Source organism: Bufo bufo, chromosome 7, assembly GCF_905171765.1.
Source record: "Bufo bufo chromosome 7, aBufBuf1.1, whole genome shotgun sequence".
NCBI lineage: Eukaryota > Metazoa > Chordata > Amphibia > Anura > Bufonidae > Bufo > Bufo bufo.
In genome coordinates, this window is record NC_053395.1 from 206984678 (window position 1) to 207002327 (window position 17650).

At 43.3% G+C, this 17650-nt stretch overlaps 1 protein-coding gene across 4 annotated transcripts in view; it reads right to left on the minus strand.

Moving 5' to 3' along the window:
* Positions 1 to 3410: 3410 nt before the first annotated feature.
* The window catches only part of MBD5 (methyl-CpG binding domain protein 5), a 59396-nt gene continuing 45156 nt past the window's right edge, over positions 3411 to 17650 (minus strand). For 3 of the 4 annotated variants that reach the window (XM_040441548.1, XM_040441546.1, XM_040441547.1), the window contains 5 exons: positions 15770 to 15957; positions 11123 to 12286; positions 8598 to 8671; positions 7518 to 7593; positions 3411 to 6655 (listed from right to left, as the gene is read on the minus strand). In XM_040441548.1, coding sequence (XP_040297482.1) covers positions 6593 to 6655; positions 7518 to 7593; positions 8598 to 8671; positions 11123 to 12286; positions 15770 to 15957 — 1565 coding nt within the window. In that variant the 3' untranslated portion in view covers positions 3411 to 6592. Of the gene's footprint in view, positions 6656 to 7517; positions 7594 to 8593; positions 8672 to 11122; positions 12287 to 15769; positions 15958 to 17650 lie in introns of those variants that run through there. The other variant, XM_040441549.1, reaches the window with a different exon arrangement.

The following is a 17650-nucleotide window of genomic DNA, read 5'->3' on the forward strand; positions in this document are numbered from 1 at the left end:
TCTGAGAACATCCTGCTTGAAGCATCGCAATGGCGAGGTACTGTTGATCAATTGTTAGCTGTCGTCTTGGTCTCATGATGTCAAAATGTGAACCGCATGATGAGGAGGACTGTTTAAATACCAAACCACGAAATTTATTGGGTGATTCATGGATCAAACACTTGTCAATTTTGCCGTTAAGCTCCTTGTTAGAGAACAAGTTGTGCAAAAAGTAATGAAACAATGATCAGTCGGACATGCATGCAAAAGTTTAGAGAAGGACACATTAAGTTCACCTAAGGTTAGAGTGTATTTTAGGTTCATCCTGAAATTTCACCCACAAGCCAAATATCCCCAACTTTTTATGAGTAGTGTAATAAATGATATACAAAATGGCCATCAGAATCCATAAAAACCAACTAAGATGAATGGTCATTACCCCTTGAGGAAGCTGACTGCGAAATGTGCGTCTGGGAAACAAGGTGGTGGTCTCCTGCTGCTGCATTGTTAAATATTCCATAAAGGTCTGTATATGGATTGCTATTGCAATTTAGGCACTTTTGGACACTTTTTTTCTTCACCTTACTAACCCAATTTGGGTCAGTTGGTGAAGGCACTTATGCACTTTGTTTATTGCATACTTATCTGTTTGGGATTCTTTTCCCTTTTCAATTTTTGGGTTTCATTATATATACCACTGTATGTAATGAAACTTTTAACTACATTCCTTGGGATTCTTGAATTTGGACAAACACAAAAGTTATAAGCAAGTGCTGCCGAAACCATCATCTATCATGTTGGATTTTTTCAGCCATTGCCTGTGGAATCTAGACGTGTATGGTATGATTGGCCAAACATTTGCCACATTGCGGATAAAAATAAATAACAAAAAGAAACTACAGTATGTCCTTGATAGGTCAGTTTAGTCTGGCGTGTTGATGGTCCGATCCTCATGATAAAATAGGTGTAGAATTGCATGACAGCTTTGTTGTTCTCTTGATAGGCCAAGATAAAGAGAAGCACAGAAGAACATTGCCTTGATTAGTAGAATACGCGAATAGCTTTCTCCAAGCAATCAATCTTTCTTCGATTGCACAGGTCTTCGTCTCACGGTAGTCTTGCCATGAAACTTAGAGAAGAAAGGAGGAGGGCTTGTAAGTCTGGTAGAGCTTGGATGATGCTTGCTTTTAAATTCATTTTATTTTTTTTAACCGCTTTCCCTTTACTGCCACTGAGACTGTATGGAGAGGTGCCACCCTTGTTCAACCGCCACTTTATACAAACTCTACCTTAACCACCATGGAGAGGTGCAATCAGTGAGGGTTTGTGAATTCGGACTGTTGGAATGTTTTTGTCTGGAATTGCTCTTTAACACCATGAATGGTATTCGGAATCTATATTATAGCTTTACAGCGAGATTGGTTATGGGGCCAAATCCTACACAATGCACTGTACAGAGCTACATCAGGTCCATGTTTGCATCTTCTTATGTAGTGACAAGCAATGTATCCTATTAAAGATGTATAACAGCTTTTGGTGGGCATGTACCTTTGAAGTGTGTAATATTGAAATCTGAGGTAGGTCATCTACATAATTTTGGTGGAAGTGGCGAACGTTTACCAGACACAGCGCCACGTGTTGTAGTGGTTGCGATTAGTACGGCAGCTTAGTCCTGTTCATTTGCACAGGTAAACAATAAAGACGCCACCAATCTGATATTGAGGACCTATCCTAAGGTCCTCAATATTAAAGGAGAATCCCCAACTGGGACATTGACGGCAGGTCACTAGGACATGCCATCAATATCAGATAGGTGAGGGTCCCATGTCTGGGACCTGCTCCTGTGTCCAGAACAAGACTCCCAAAAAGAACCGAGCAGTGGTGCATGCACAGCCATCTTCCGCTCACTGTTATAGGAGTGCTGGCTCGGCTATTTTCGTCAGTCCCATAGCAAGGAATGGAGAGGTGTCCATTGCTTATGCTGCACTCTGCATTCACCACTATCAGACTTCCAAAAATAGCCAAACAAGCTATTGAACTCCCACAGCTATGAATGGAGAGCACCTCACAGTGCTGTATACTCTCCTTTACTTTGGGGTCCTAGAGGTGGGACCTACACCTATCTGACATAGATGGCATGTCGCTAGGATTTAAAGTCCAAGAAAATACCTTTAATAACCCTTCAAAATATTAATTTCTTGAGAAACATGTCCGCTGGCAAAGCACGTCTGCTGGAATTGCAGCTTGGAGACAGAAAGAAATGGCTCTCTGGATCGAGTTTCAAGTATGTGACCAGTTTTTTGTTTTAATCGTAAAGTCGGTGCAACATTTTTTTTTTTTTAAATGTCACAACACTGCATGACCTGTAATGCTCACGATATTTACATTAACTGCATACAGAAAACCAGAAACCAACTCATAAAAAGAAAAGAAAAAAAAAAAGAACAAAATACAACATTATGGACTGAAACAACTACTCCTATCATACACTCTAGAATAAAATCAATTAGAGGAAGATCGCATGCACTTTACATAGACGACCAATGTAAAGTACAGAGCGGTGGTGAGCAATACAGAGCGGGACTATTGGGAACACTAAAGAAATGGCTTGATGGTCAGTACAATGATACAACAAAACATAAGAAGTTGAAAATATCATGAGAACACACAAACAAAGCAGAAAAGCAGGACTATTACAAAAAATGAGTAACAAGGACAATTAAAAAAGTAACACGAAACACACACAACGCTTGACATAATCTGTTGAGGGCATTGGATGGGGAAGGGGACAACAGGCGGTGTACCCATCACCTGTACACAGCAGTGGCCACCATTTTTTTTTGGGGAGCCAAATCAATATCTCTGTGCACCTCATCAGTAATGCTAGGTCTATGACGGGTTCGTAGATGGATCACAGTGATTCAAGGTGTGTGAGAAATGGCAATGTCGCATCAGTTTGTGCAAATCTCCATAGTAAGTATGGGGCAATCGGGTCATACCCGCATTATGTGGCATGCATAAAAGGCCCATTAATGGGCATCTGTCAGCAGTTTTGTTCCTATGACACTGGCTAACCCGTTACATGTGCGCTTGGCCGCTGAAGGCATCTGTGTTGGTCCCATGTTCACATGTGCCAGCGATGCTGAGAAAAATGATGTTTTATTATATGCAAATGAGCCTGTAGGAGCAACGGGGGCGTTGCCGTTACACCTAGAGGCTCTGCTCTCTCTGCAACTGCCGCACCCTCTGCCCTTTGACAGGACCAGGCAGTGTAAGGATCATCATGCCTGACCCTGTCAATCAAAGTAGAGAGGGTGAGGCAGTTTCAGAGAGAGCAGAGCCTCTAGGTGCAACGGCAACGCCCCCGTTGCTCCTAGAGGCTCATTTGCATATATTTAAACATCATTCTTTATCAGCAATGTGGACACATACTGTATGAACATGGGACCAACACAGATGCCTTCAGCTGCCAAGAGCACATGTAACAGGTCAGCCAGTGTCATAGGTACAAAACTGCTGACAGACGCCCTTTAACAGGGGCAATGGGCTCCAGCTCAATGTACCAACTTGACTCCTTGCTCAATGTTGGGCATCAGAGTCAGTACTTGGATGCACAACCGCCCTATAAAGCGTATATGACAACTGACCAGACCATAGCTACCGCATCAAAGCTGAACACTCCGCATGGATAATCTTGCAAGACGGAAGAATGCTTGGGCATTGACACGATCCTCATCTAAGGGAAAGATGGTGCTCACTGACGAGGTGACATCTTCTGTGACCCCTTTGCCTGTCTATGGATGCTGAATCTGGGTCTTCTCCTCAACACCAACCTCAAAATGGCTTGCTGGACAGATGACGGGTGCACTCTACTGTGGTGCTCACACCGGGAGCTTTTTGCAATCCACCAGGTCCAGAGATAACAGATGTATATTCACACACGGGTGAACCTACATATGCACCAGTGAAACTTTTCGTTACAATACAATATTGTCGGCTCATTTATACGTAGTGTTTTTCTCTATTTTTTTTTTTTTTTTAGCTTCACATTTTCACTTTACGTAACATAAATAATTTGGTTAATAAAATAACTCGCATGTTTCAGCCACATTAATATATAATCTGTTAACAGTATAAATACTTTTTTTTTTTTTTAAATAAAATAAATCTGTGATATGTTACATAATACTGATAAAAACAACAGCAACAAAACAATAAAAAGAAAAAAGTACAGAAGCTGCGTATAGGGCGAATCCACCCCGGCAGCTCGAGACGCGTTAATACTGTGTGATGGGATAAATGCATGCTTCCAAGGTCAGGCTATGTAGACAGCGCACAGTTCTGTAGTGTCAGACAGTTAGCAATATAAGTTTTGCCGGTGAAATCCGTGGATAAATTCCGTGGAATCTCAGCTGTGGCTTAGAAACAAACACAAAGAAGATCACTTAGCACATCACTGTATATATGGATCATTCTGGATGTATCCAAACACTGTAGTAGGAATTAACCAGGCTGCAAATCAGTGCAATTTAAAAAATAAAAATAAAGTGTATGTTAAAAAGTTTTCCACCTAATTCTATTATTAGATTTCTTTTTGTATGATTTGTTTTAAAAATTTGACTGCGGCCATGTGCGCAGACAGCAATGCCCACCTTTTATCATTATGTTGCTTTTAGGCTAAAAACTCTGACCTTCTGCACAGATTTAATTTTAAAGATCCTGGCTACCTGTGGCCACCACTAGAGGGAGCTTAGGAGTTCATTTTATACAGTTATAATACTCTGCTAATATTACAGTAGGCAGTAAGCTCCCTCTAGTGGCTGCTGCAGGAAGCCAGCATGTTATCTTTAAAGGCTATGCCCTCACGTGACGGATTAGCTGCGGATTTGCCATGGAGGATTTTCATAGTTGTACAGTGCCAGCAAAGCGGATGAGATTTTTTTTACAAATCTCATCCGCACGCTGCATACAAAAATCACATCGGATCTGAAATCTGCAGCATGTCAATTTATGCTGTGCCAAAAAACGCAAGCACAGAGGACCGAAGCAGCGTGGAGCAGGTAAGTATGATTCTTACAGTATGGGAGGCCGGCTACCAGCACCTGTTAGAAATTAGGTATTTCCGACAACCCCTTTAAGGGTGGACATTCACTTTAAATGAGTCCGGCTGGTTATTAGGAAATACAGTCTAACAACTACAGCCTTTTAAATGGCGAGATTAGTATGGTTTAAAAGGGGGGAGAGGGGGGTTGGAAATAGACTACGGAGAAATTTATCAACAGGTTTGCGTCTTTTTTTTTTTTTTCTTTAAAGACGCAAATTTTTAAAAATATTTGCAATTGTACAAAATAAATTAGATTTTTTTTTAAACCATTTTTTTTTTTTGCGAAAAGTAAAAAAATTGGCTTGCCAGGAGGCGCACAGCCATAACATTTAGATATATCTAATAATATTAATGCCACATCAGGTGTAGATTTCATTTTCTGGTTTCTAGATAGTCTTTCAGTAAATTTGGCGCATCTAAGACCTTTTAATTAATTAATTTGGCGCAGTCCACTCCAATGATTTATTAATTTTCACTGGCCTAAAAAAAGGTGGGCCTATGATTTTCTACAGCTCTCACATTTTGGTGAAAATAAAATTAGGTGGAGGACCCCTTTAAATGATACTTTTAAGGAGAAAAAAAAAAAAACACAACAACGATGTAACTAAGAAACTTCTCTGCTTTACGTCTGTAGGAGCCTTACTGACCTGGGCGGCAGATGAGGGACAGCGGTGGGTGTAAATATAGACCTCACTGTCCCATGTCCCCGGATGACTGTTACAGTTAAGCTTCTGCACAGCTGTACAGTATCTCTATGTATACAACATAGAAGAGATGTGTTTGCAGGGTAACACGATAAAGGAAAGCCGCCCAGGTCAGCCTACCCCTACACCATCGGCCATAGCTGTGACAAATGGGAGGGAAAAAAAAACAAAAAACATGAAACTAATTATTGCGGATTGTTAAGTTAGCAAGAGGACATGCAGTCTTCTACTTCTGTATCTCACTCTCCAACAGGTACCTGAAATGGGAGTATGGGGCTTCCTGGAAGGTCATGATCAGGACTGATGAGCGCCCCCTTGCTGTCATCTCTGACATTACGATATAAAAGTTTTTTTTTTTGTTTTGTTTTTTTTAACCTCTATACACCGCTTAAACATTAACTTGATAGAAACCAAAGAATTTTTGTACACTATTATTGTACAGTAAAAGATAAAGTGTGCATTAGGTCGGCTTGTACATGACAATATTGTACATTATTTACATCTCAGTCATCGTCATCAAACTCTAGAGCTTCTTATATACACACTGAAAATGTATCCGAAACATTGGACTAATATTCTGTATAATCACAATTGTAGCGTTATAGAAAAAAAACAACGGATTATCTCCAGTCAGTCACATGGTTTTTTGTTTTTTTTAGGTTTCCAGCGCCCACCTGCCTAAAATGCAAAAATATTTACCACATATTCACTTTACACCAGGTGGTGATATCTAGAAATATTGATATACATATATTATTATTATCAATGCCTATATACACATATATCATCTTGGTAACGGTCAATGTTATCTGGAGATCTTCCTCCTCTTGGGTTTTGGGGGCTTCAGCTGTCGCTCTCTCTGAGGCACCTGAAGGAAAGATAAAGCACAGTAGGAATAACGGAATTACACATGTATATTATAGACACAACATTCTGACAGATGTGGGTGCTGCCTTTAGGGCCCACACCTATGTCCAGAAAGGGGTCCCTCCCCTCTCACCATCCACTTCCTTAGAAGCCACGGCCACCTCACCATGTAAAAAAATAAAATCTAAAAAATTGCTCAGGTCATACACGGAAGGTAAGTAGGCTAGAGCGCACTGCTGCACCCAGTGAATGGCCCCAAGAGCTGCAGGAAACATGGACACGACCACCTTCTCAACCAATTGTGTGGTTATGATTTCAATGAACATGATCCTCCGATATGTCACAGACACAAGTGTCGAATGAGAGGGGTACGTAAGGACACTGGAAATGGTGTATACCGTCCCCAGAATGTCTTCCAAATGCTGCATTTTTAAAACACACTAAACTCCAAAGTATAATTTCCCCTTAAGTTTTTGTATATTCCATTCTGTACACATTAACCATCATCTAAGGCTCTCTACACATCATGTTTGGGGCCTACATTTGGTGGATATGTTGGAAAAACCTGACCATAGAGATCCATTTACTTGAGGGGTCAAAGGTGTTATTTCGTCCAGGTAAGGCACATCAATATATAATATTTTTTTGGAGTTAGAAATCTCCCCCCCAAAAAAGTATACCCTACCCTGCAGTAGGGGCAACGTATCCCACCATATGTCTATACTGTGAAATACTGTATGCGGCAGCCTTCTGCTGCAGGTGAGCGTTATCCCGGTGTGTTCGGCAATCTGAGGCTGAACACGTGATGTGAGCAGGATCTAACAGTAGGTGGGACTGGGCCCGGCCACAATGTTATTACTTACATTGCCAGAAATCTTGTCCAGCTCATGCATTGCCTCATGTATTGCAGCTTCTAAATGGTTGTTTAGTGTTCCACTCCTAAAAGAGAGAACGTGAAGACAACAAGGTAAGTCTGCAGCTTAGAAAACCCATGTTCACATACCCTATGCCGAAGCGCAATTTATTATTTGGAGTCTCCTCGTCTCTTGTGGAAAGCTTCTCTCGCCCCAGAGGACCTGTGCTGCCACTACTGATATGAATGTGCAATAGTGTAGGTATTTTTTGAGGTTTTCCGAGGTATTTTTACTGATGGATAGGTCACCAGTGTCTGATTGGTGGTGGTCCGGCACCCGGGATCCCTGCCGATCAGCTGTGAGCGCAGCGCCCTTCTCCCCGCACAGCACACACATCGCGGGCCATCTGCTCAGCCCCATTCACTTCAATGGGGCTGAGCTGCACCTAGGCCATGTGACCGAGTCGTATTTTAATACAGTAATTTATGCACATAAACAAAGTGACACATGGCAGAGGTGAGACGAAGTAAGTCTCGCGATAAACGAGTGGCCAGTTGCACGTGTGCGGCCGGTCCATTCATTTCTATGGGAGTTCTAGAGATAAAGTACAGCTATCTCCGGAATTCCCATAGAAATAAATGGAGCGGCCGTGCGCATGTGCGACCGGCCGATCCGGTCATTTTGGGGGAGCAGCACGGGGGTTACAGGGCCCCCGTTCTCAGCGCTAGGACCCCCACCGATCTGATAGCTATTCCCTATCCTGTGGATAGGGGATAACTTGTACCTACCGGAATACCTCTTTAATTTACCTTGTGGTTGCGCTGCAGGGAAATGAAACACATACCACCAGGTTCCCCCACGGATTGCTCCATTAGATTATTTTTAAAAACTGTTCTAGGACTGCAATTCCAAACACAACCAACGGGGGTGCTGTGTCTGAAAGAAAGTCATGAAGTTCTAAAACGGATAAAAAAAAAAAAAAGCTTGAGCTGTTAGGACCGCAGGAGCATTTCTGGGGACAAAAAGTCTATGTTTAGGATACCATCCCTTAGGCACTAATTGACGCAGTAAGTGGTTAGGGATCCTCACCTGCGGTTCCTCTTCTGTGCTCGATTGTAAGCCTCTAGGCCCTCCGTCAGGCTCTTAAACTTATCACTCTCCACCTAATGGAAATAAAGAGATTATCCATACTGACATCTCCCCAAGGATAAAACCAGCAGACACTGTTATGTTATTTACTGGGCTGTATATATAGCCAGTATACAGTGATCCCTCGGAATACAATATTTTCTGACCCATCGTAAGTTGAAATGAGACTCATCACACAATGTCTCAGACCCAGATCTACCCAATCCAGGCCGCCTCTCTGGTAGAATAGCTGGATTAGTTACTAGTTGGCAGCTATTCCTGACTGTTATATGTAAGGACTTGTTTTAACGGTCTTAGTTATCTGCTTATTTCTCCTAAATCTTCAGTTTCTCTTATCTTGGATGACATTTTGGGGCTTGGGAACCCATTACTCAAGTTACAATGGCTCTATTCTCTGGCTCACAGAGCGGTGAACCCCCCTCTTATGACATCCAGGTGGCATGTCTGGCATTCTAGCGATTGTGAGCCTACAACTCTCAGCATGCTCTATTTACTTCTATGGTAGTTCCAAGGAAATCTGAGAAAGTCAGCATGCTGGAAGTTGTAGTTTCACACATGCTGGAGGTTGCTTACCTCTGTAATAAGGCATATGGACTGGGGTTGTTTCATGTAAATTAAATAGACAAAAATCATTAATACCACCTGTCATACGCTGAAGTGTATGAGCAGCACCAACTCTAGACATCCGACTGCACAGCCTTGTATTAGATTCCGAGCCGTCCATTGGAGGTATACGCGTGGTATCGGCTGGTGACGGCTCCTGCAGCTTTATATCTACTCCCCTATTTAGTTAAGGTGGCCGGACCATTGTACAAGACCAGCAATTTCTTTTTACCTTCTGTGTCACCCCTGTCTCCTCATAGATTGTAAGCTCTTGTGAGCAGGGCCCTCATTCCTCCTAATTGTTGACTTGTTTGCTGCTGTGTAATGTCCGATTCTGTTCTTACATCAACCCTCTCATTGTAAAGCGCTGCGTATACTCAGATGTCCTCAGCTGTATGGGCCTTAGGCTCTATTCACTCGTCCGCATTCGTTCCGCAATTTTGCGCAACAGGTGAGGACCCATTCATTTTCTATGGGGACAGAATGGATGCGGACAGCACACAGTGTGCTGTCCGCATCCGCATTTGCGGAGCGCGGCCCCGATCTTCGGGTCCGCAGCTCCGCAAAAGATAGAACATGTCCTATTCTTGTGCGCAGCTTGTGGACAAGAATAGGCATTTCTATAGGGGTTCCGGGTGGGTGTGTTGCGGGTCCGCAACACACCTCAGACGTGTGAATGGAGCCTTATAGTCACCCACTGACTAATTGTAAAAATATTTCTACTGCTCATGCTAGTTTTCATAATGGCCGACTGTATGCAGTATGCAGTCTGCTGTGCTTTCACATACAGTAGAAAAAAATTATACTGACATATCTGGGGGCAAAACGGACACTAATTTTAGCTTTTGTCTTGTGAGTGGAGCCCTATAGGCAAGTTTGATGTATACCCCAGGAACTTTGCCTGGCATGTACACCTTGCCTTCATGGTTTACCAGGCATCGCTCCCGCTCAGTCCTTTAAGTAACAGCTGTTCTAAGTATTACAGCTCAGTCCCATTAAAGTCTCACGCACATGACCGACTGTATTTTGCATCCATGGCCAATCTGCATATTTTGCGGATTGCACATGGACCCATTCATTTCTGCGGGTCTGCAAAAAACAAAAAACAGCACAAAGATGTTATTCGTGTGCTGTCCACATCCACGTGTCTGTTCCGCAAAACATAGAACGTGTCCTATTCTTATCCATATTGCAGACATTTCTAGTAATGGGAGTGACACTGGCTGACCTGTTACATGTGCACTTGGCAGCTGAAGGCATCTGTGTTGGTCCCATGTTCATATGTGTCTGCACTGCTGAGAAAAATGACTTTTTATATATGCAAATTAGTCTCTAGGAGCAATGGGGGCGTTGCCGTTACACCTAGAGGCTCCGCTCTCTCTGCAACTGCAGCTCCCTCTGCACTCTGACAGGGCCAAGCAGTGTAAACTTCATCACGCCTGGCCCTTCTCCTAAAGTCAAAGTGCAGAGGGCGCGGCAGTTGTAGACGGAGCTGAGCCTCTAGGTGTAATGGTAACGCCCCTGTTGCTCCTAGAGGATCACTTACATAAATAAAAACATTTTTCTCAGCAATGTGGGCACATATGAACATGGGACCAACACAGATGCCTTCAGCTGCCAAGCGCACATGTAACAGGTCAGCCAGTGTCATAGGTACAAATCTGCTGACAGATGCCCTTTAAAGTCCTGGACACCCCTTTAAAATGCATATTTTTCTTAATATCTACATTCTCCTGCTTCATCTCAGAGGGAATAGAAAGAAGAAATATAGGACATTTTTTACCATCTCACATAATTCCTATATCCTAAAAGGAAAAAATAAAAAAAAAGTCCTAAATGAAAATCAACAAATGGTGGTGTACCTTCCCCTCCTCGGAGTTCTGCTGATACACGTTGTGTAGGTCGTCCCTCACCAATTTTCCAGGCCACGAGGCCAGTCCTTTAATCTGCCCCCAGACCAAGTCCCCCATATTAAACGTCCTTGGCCTATAGGGCATTAAGTCATTTGAAGAAGGGGAGTCCGGAATCCTCAGATCATCCTCACTACTGATACTCTTGGTGTCCGAGGGACTTGGGGCGCACCCGTTCATGCCCTTGGCGTGAAAGTCTCCATTATAATGGATATAGTCTCTCGCTAAAGAACTTTCCAAACTGTTGGAAGAGCTGGGAGATTGTTCCTCCATGCTGATCTCTTGTTTGGGGATGCTGAGCAGATCTCCATACCCTCTGTGCGGAGTGGCCCGGTTACCGTTCATATGGGCGCAGCGCTCCACCGTGCTTTCCAACCTCTCTTTAAAACTCATCATAGTTCTTTTGTAATGGTTAAACCTGAAATTATCCTCTAGCGTCTTATCGTTCGGACAATGTCTGGGGGGCAACAAAATCTGGCACTGCTCATCTTCGAAGGAGTGCAATATAGAGACGTTGCCAGATCTTGCTTGGTAAGGATTGCCATGGACCTGTGCGTTGTGGTCCAGAACCTCCTCACATTTCCACCTGTTCACGTCTCCGGGACTCTGACTCCCATTCCACTGTCTTTTAGGTGTATTGCATCCCGACTTGAAATAATCAAACCCGTCCCCATCCGCTACATGCTTGCCGTGATCGAAGTTTTTCCTCATCCGATTACCTCTAGAGTTCCTGGTTCTGACCTCGTGATCAGAATGTGTCATGTTTCTTCCATGGAGGACAGCATTCACCGCACTCGAGAGATTTAACGGGTCGCCGATGGATGCAGTGAAGGCACTCATGGCACTTAGTGCTGGGATGGGGCTCATCTGTGTTGTGCTGGACACGGCCGTGGTGATGACCACCTGCATTCCTTTATTGGCTGCGTCTACCACAGCTTTATAAATGGCATCCACCGAGCTGTCCCCCTCCCGTACATTATCTTTTATGTACTGTTCTGTCCTATGCGGCATGGTACAGGATTTCTCTGGAAATGGAGGGAGTGCAGAGTTTGGGTTTTCATGTATTGAAGATAATCCCATCTGGGCATTCACCTCTTTGCTTTCTTGCATTCTCACCTGCGGAAAAGAAAAGAAATGAATAAAAATGAAGAAGATCAAACCCCCTTCAGGCTCCAATTTAACCCTTTTACCGCCAGGACAATTGTCACCCTTTTGACAATCACAAAGACATGAATTATAAAATAAAAAATTCGGTGTTGACTGGGGCTAAATTAGACCATTCTTTTTTGAAGGCCAAGTGGACCACCAGTTGTTTCACACATCTGTTTTACTGGCCATTCGTGCTTCCAGCAAAATGGCGCACCACCACCAAGACGTGAGCGCCTGTCTCAATGATTTTCCACCACGACGTTGGTTATTGATGAAGAGGTGCTATGGAATTTCCACCTCGCTCCCCTGACTTGATACCTACCTGTGGGGTACCCTAAAGGATGTGGTATACCGCAGAAAAACCTACACTGGCTGAACTGCGGGAAGACATTGAAATGTCGTGCAGAGCAATATCTGCGGACACTGTAACTAAGGCGACTTTCACACTTGCGGCAGAGGAATACTGCAGGCAGTTCCGTCGCCGGATTTGCCTGCCGGATCTGGCAAAACGTATGCCAACTGATGGCATTTGTAAGACTGATCAGGATCCTGATCCGTCTTACAAATGCATTGAAATGCCAGATCCATCTTTCCGGTGTCATCTGGAAAAAACGATCTGGCATTTATTCTTTTTGGTCTGCGCATGCGCAGACTGTAAGGACGGATACGGACTTGCGGTATTTTGAACTAATACATTCCTATAGAAAAAAATGCCGGATTGATTTTTGGCCAGAGATAAAACCGTAGCATGCTGCGGTATTATCTCCGTCCTGATCAGTCAAAATGACTGAACTAAAGACATCCTGATGCATCCTGAACGGATTGCTCTCCATCCAGAATGCATGGGGATAAAACTGATCAGTTCTTTTTTGGTATTGAGCTCCTAGGACGGAACTCTATGCCGGAAAAGAAAAACGCAAGTGTGAAAGTGCCCTAAAGTTGTTCGTGCAATAGTCTGCCGAAATCAGAAGCGTCTGGATGTAAATGGTGACCAGTCTGAGCACCTATTGTGAATGCAGAAGTGAAACATGACTTACAGCTACCAATTGGTGTCTATATAAATCTAGTAATAAAGCTTTTACACAGATATTTTTCCTGATTCAAGTGTACATGCATTTTTGGGGTGTGCGTATGAATATACATAAACGTATACACACGTTCTGAAAGCATCCTAAGAATAAAAATTCAGGAGTTCATACGTCTATGTCGATATGCATATCTCTTCATATAGTCACTAGAACTTAATAGACCAAAAATCTCCAGGGGTCAGAACAGAGTTAATAAAAGTCAAAGGGGTTGTCCGGGGGTCAGAGCTGAACCTGGTCATATCCCCTTCTCCCCCCACTCAGCCCCTCATGCTCCGATGCTCTCCCTTGCCCTGTGCTGTATCGCGCAGGACAAGGGCTGTTTGTTTATATTTTTACACGGTTAGGCTCCATTAACACGTCCGCATTTCTGTTCCGCATTTTCAGAACGGAATTGCGGACCCGTTCATTTCTATGGGGCCACACAATATGCTGCCCGGATCCGGAAATGTGGATCCGCACTTCCTGGTCCGCAATTCCGCTCCCAAAAAAAAAAATAGAACATGTCCTCTTCTTGTCCGCAATTGCGGACAAGATTAGGCATTTTCTATTATAGTGCCGGCGATGTGCGGTTCGCAAAATGCGGAACGCACATTGCCGGTATCTGTGTTTTGCGGATCCGCAAAACACACACAGATGTGTGAATGGACCCTTAGGCAGAGGACTTCCACCTAGCAGTGTTCCTGGTGACATCACCGAGCTCACTGCTAGGAGGAAGCCTCCGCCTAGCTCACCCATGGAGAGCACGGTATGTCTGGATCTAAAAAAAAAAGCAGATACAGCGCAGGGCAAGGGAGAGCATTGGAGCATGAAATGCTCCGATGCTCATGTCAGAGGGGCTGAGTGGGGGATGAAGGGGGTATGTCCGGGTTCAGCTCTGAATTTAATAAAAGTCCTGATTTGGCACTGCGCCACCAATGATTAATACTGGGGTTGGAGGGGCTGTGGCCACTGCGCCATCAGAGAAGATAACTCATTAATTCATATACAGGAGGCGGGAGCTGGCTGCAGAATCGCATAGCCGGCTCCCAACCTCTATGAGCGTTAGCTGCGATCCGCAGCAGTTAACCCTTCAGGTGCGGCACCTGAGGGGTTAACTACCGCAGATCGCAGCTATTCGTCATAGAGGTCGGGAGCCGGCTATGTGATTCTGCAGCCAGCTCCCGCCTCCTGTATATGAATTAATGAGAGATTTCTCTTCATTGGTGGCGCAGCGGCCACAGCCCCTCCCCTCCTCTTGTCCTTTCAATAAGTGGCATTTATCATGTAGAGAAAGTTAATACAAGGCATTTACTAATGTATTGTGATTGTCCATATTGCCTCCTTTGCTCACATTATACCTTGCTCGTTTACATGGTATTGGTGGCCGTGCTTCAACACTATAGAAAAAAAAAACACTGGCCTCTCTGGTGCCCAGGACCATTGAAACTTACATAAGCAGATGCTTTTTCCTATAATATACAAGCGTGGCCACCGCTGCTGGGTTGCAGGATGGTCATAACCCCTGGAGACCAGCAGTGTGCAAGCAAAGGAGGCAATATGGAGAATCACAATACATTAGTAAGTGCCTTGTATTACTTTCTCTACATGATAAATGCCATTCTCTGAAGTGAGAGGACCCCTTTAACAGGCTGTGATCGGTAAGAGGTGTAATGATATCTTTCTTGCAGTTTACCTCACCCCTTATTAATGCACAGACCCAGAAAGTAAAACTTTTCATGATACACTTGAACTTCAAATGATTGCTGTGCCCCAAATACTGCAAGAAGATTTAGGGTTTCAATACGATACAAAAATCTTTACTCTTGTGTTCTAGCTGCAGCAAGATTTAAAGGTAACCTGTTAACCTGTTTGGGGCCACAAAACCACCGGCACATTTTTGGGAGAAAGGTGCCATGTTTTTCTAATCCTGGAAACCCCTTTAATAATCTTTAGTTTGTTGTGACACTATAAGGGTAGGTCCATAAGTGACAGAAAAAATCCAATATGGATCTGCAGCAAAAGCTCCAGATGGATTATGCAGCAGATTTGCTCTGCCTTGCAAAGAGTGAAGTCCTATGCTAAAACCAGCAGAAAGAATCGACATACTGGAGGATCGAAAATCCACGCCATATGTCAATTTCCACAGTGTATGAATGAAATTTGTTAAAATCCAAATCGCACTGTAATATACTGCGGATTTTCACCCACAAACCTGGAATACCTGCAGTGTATTCACTACATGTGAACATACCTGTCAGAGGTCAAGGAGAATTGAACACTTGATGAGGATTCCTATCGTATACATGACAAATAACATGGCTTACTCGGGCTGGCGTGACTGAGGTCTTTGAATATCCAGTTTTAGACATGAATGTGCAATTACCTGGAAGTTTTGGAACAAGCAGGCCATGGGGTTTATATTGTTCGGAGGCCCAGGGACATGTCCTTTCAAGGCATGGAGATTGGGGAACCCCTGCAGGAGCTGCTGCTGCTGCTGATTGTTGTTTAGTATGGACTGAAGATGAGACAGCTGATGGTTATTCAGGGGGTTGTTCACCGATGACAGGTCTCCTGGAAGAGATGTAATAGTCACTATGAACATTTGACTTCGAAGAGTATTCAGTAAATCTGCCCGGGCTCATGGATCCCATCACCTGTCCCTAACGCTGCGACATGGGTCGTACTGAACATGCAACTCGCCAGTGTTTTTACAGCGAAATCACAGCTTTAAAAAAATAGTCACACAACAGCAAGTTGCAGACAAGTGCCCTAGAGCCTCTAGGTGCAACGACAACGCCCCCGTTGCTCCCAGAGGCTCATTCACATATATTAGAACTCAATTTTTCCTCAGCAATGCGGGCAGATATCAACATGGGACCAACACAGATGTCTTCAGCTGCCAGGTGCACATGTAACAGGTCAGCCAGTGTCATAGGGACAAATCTGCGGACAGATGCCTTTTAAATATGGCTCAGGAAGGATAGCTGTCCCCATAATCACATACAGAAAATAGAATAAAAAAAATAAAATCAGAAAATCAGAAAGTAAAAACTGCAAAGAAAAAAAAAACATTTATCACTCAGTGTTGAGCTAATCCAAGATCTGAAGTCAATTCGTTCAAAACTCCGTGCAGCATTAAAATGTATGGGCTGCGCCAAGGTGAACTTCCGTGAATAACTTCAGACTTCGATTTTTAAACTTGAAAACCATTTTAACCCTTTCGCTACCAGCGCCGTACATGTACGCTGTGCAAGCATGACGTCCGCTCGCGGCCGGAAATAATCCCGATCGCGGTAATTAAATGCCTTAGATGCCGCGATCAAGTGAGATCACGGCACCTGAATGTGCAAAAACCCGGAAGGTCACGCTTCTGGGCTTAGTACTGAAGCCCCGTGCAGCCAATCAGGACTTGCGCTGAATGCGCAGAGTCTCTATGAAGAAATTCAGTGCATTAATGCTGCAATTCCTATTTTGGCCACCAGGCAGGCTAACATAAGAAATAACCGAAAACGCCCATAATATTAAAAAAAAATTTAAAAATCCAATACGGTGAATGGCCGATTTGCCATTTTTTCATTGCTTCTCTTACCCCCAAAAAAATGAAATAAAATGTGATCCAGAAGTCATGCACACTCCAAAATGGCATCAATAAAAACTATGAATTGTCCCGAAAAAAATGAGCCCCTAAACAGCTCAGTAGACATAAGTATAAAAAAAAGTTATGGGGGTCAGAACATGGTGATGTAAAAAAAAATAAAAAATTCTCAAAGTTTAAATGTACTTTTACACTATTTACACATAAAAAAACTATAAAGATGGGGTATCGTTGTAATCGTACAATTCCCATTCCAATTTGGATTTTTTTTTCCAGCTTCCCACTACATTTTATGCCATAATTAATGGTGGCATTAGAAAGTACAACTTGTCCCGCAAAAAATAAGCCCTCATACAGCTCTGTGACTGGAAATATAAAAAAAGTTATGGCTCACAGAAAATAAGGAAGAAAAATTAAAACGAAAAAAAAAACGAAAAAGAAAACAACTCTGGTAGCCAAAGGGTTAAAACTTGAATCCGAACTCTGCTTCAGTAGGTACCGAAGCAGACTTCGGATCCAAGTTTTAAAATTTGGTTTTAAAAAGTTTAAAAAAAATCGAAATCTAGGTATTCACGGAAATCCGAGGAGACTTCGTTAATAACTCTGTTCCCCTCGCCGGAGCGCATACATTTGAATGCTGTAGGGAGACGCATCTCTGTACAGCATTCA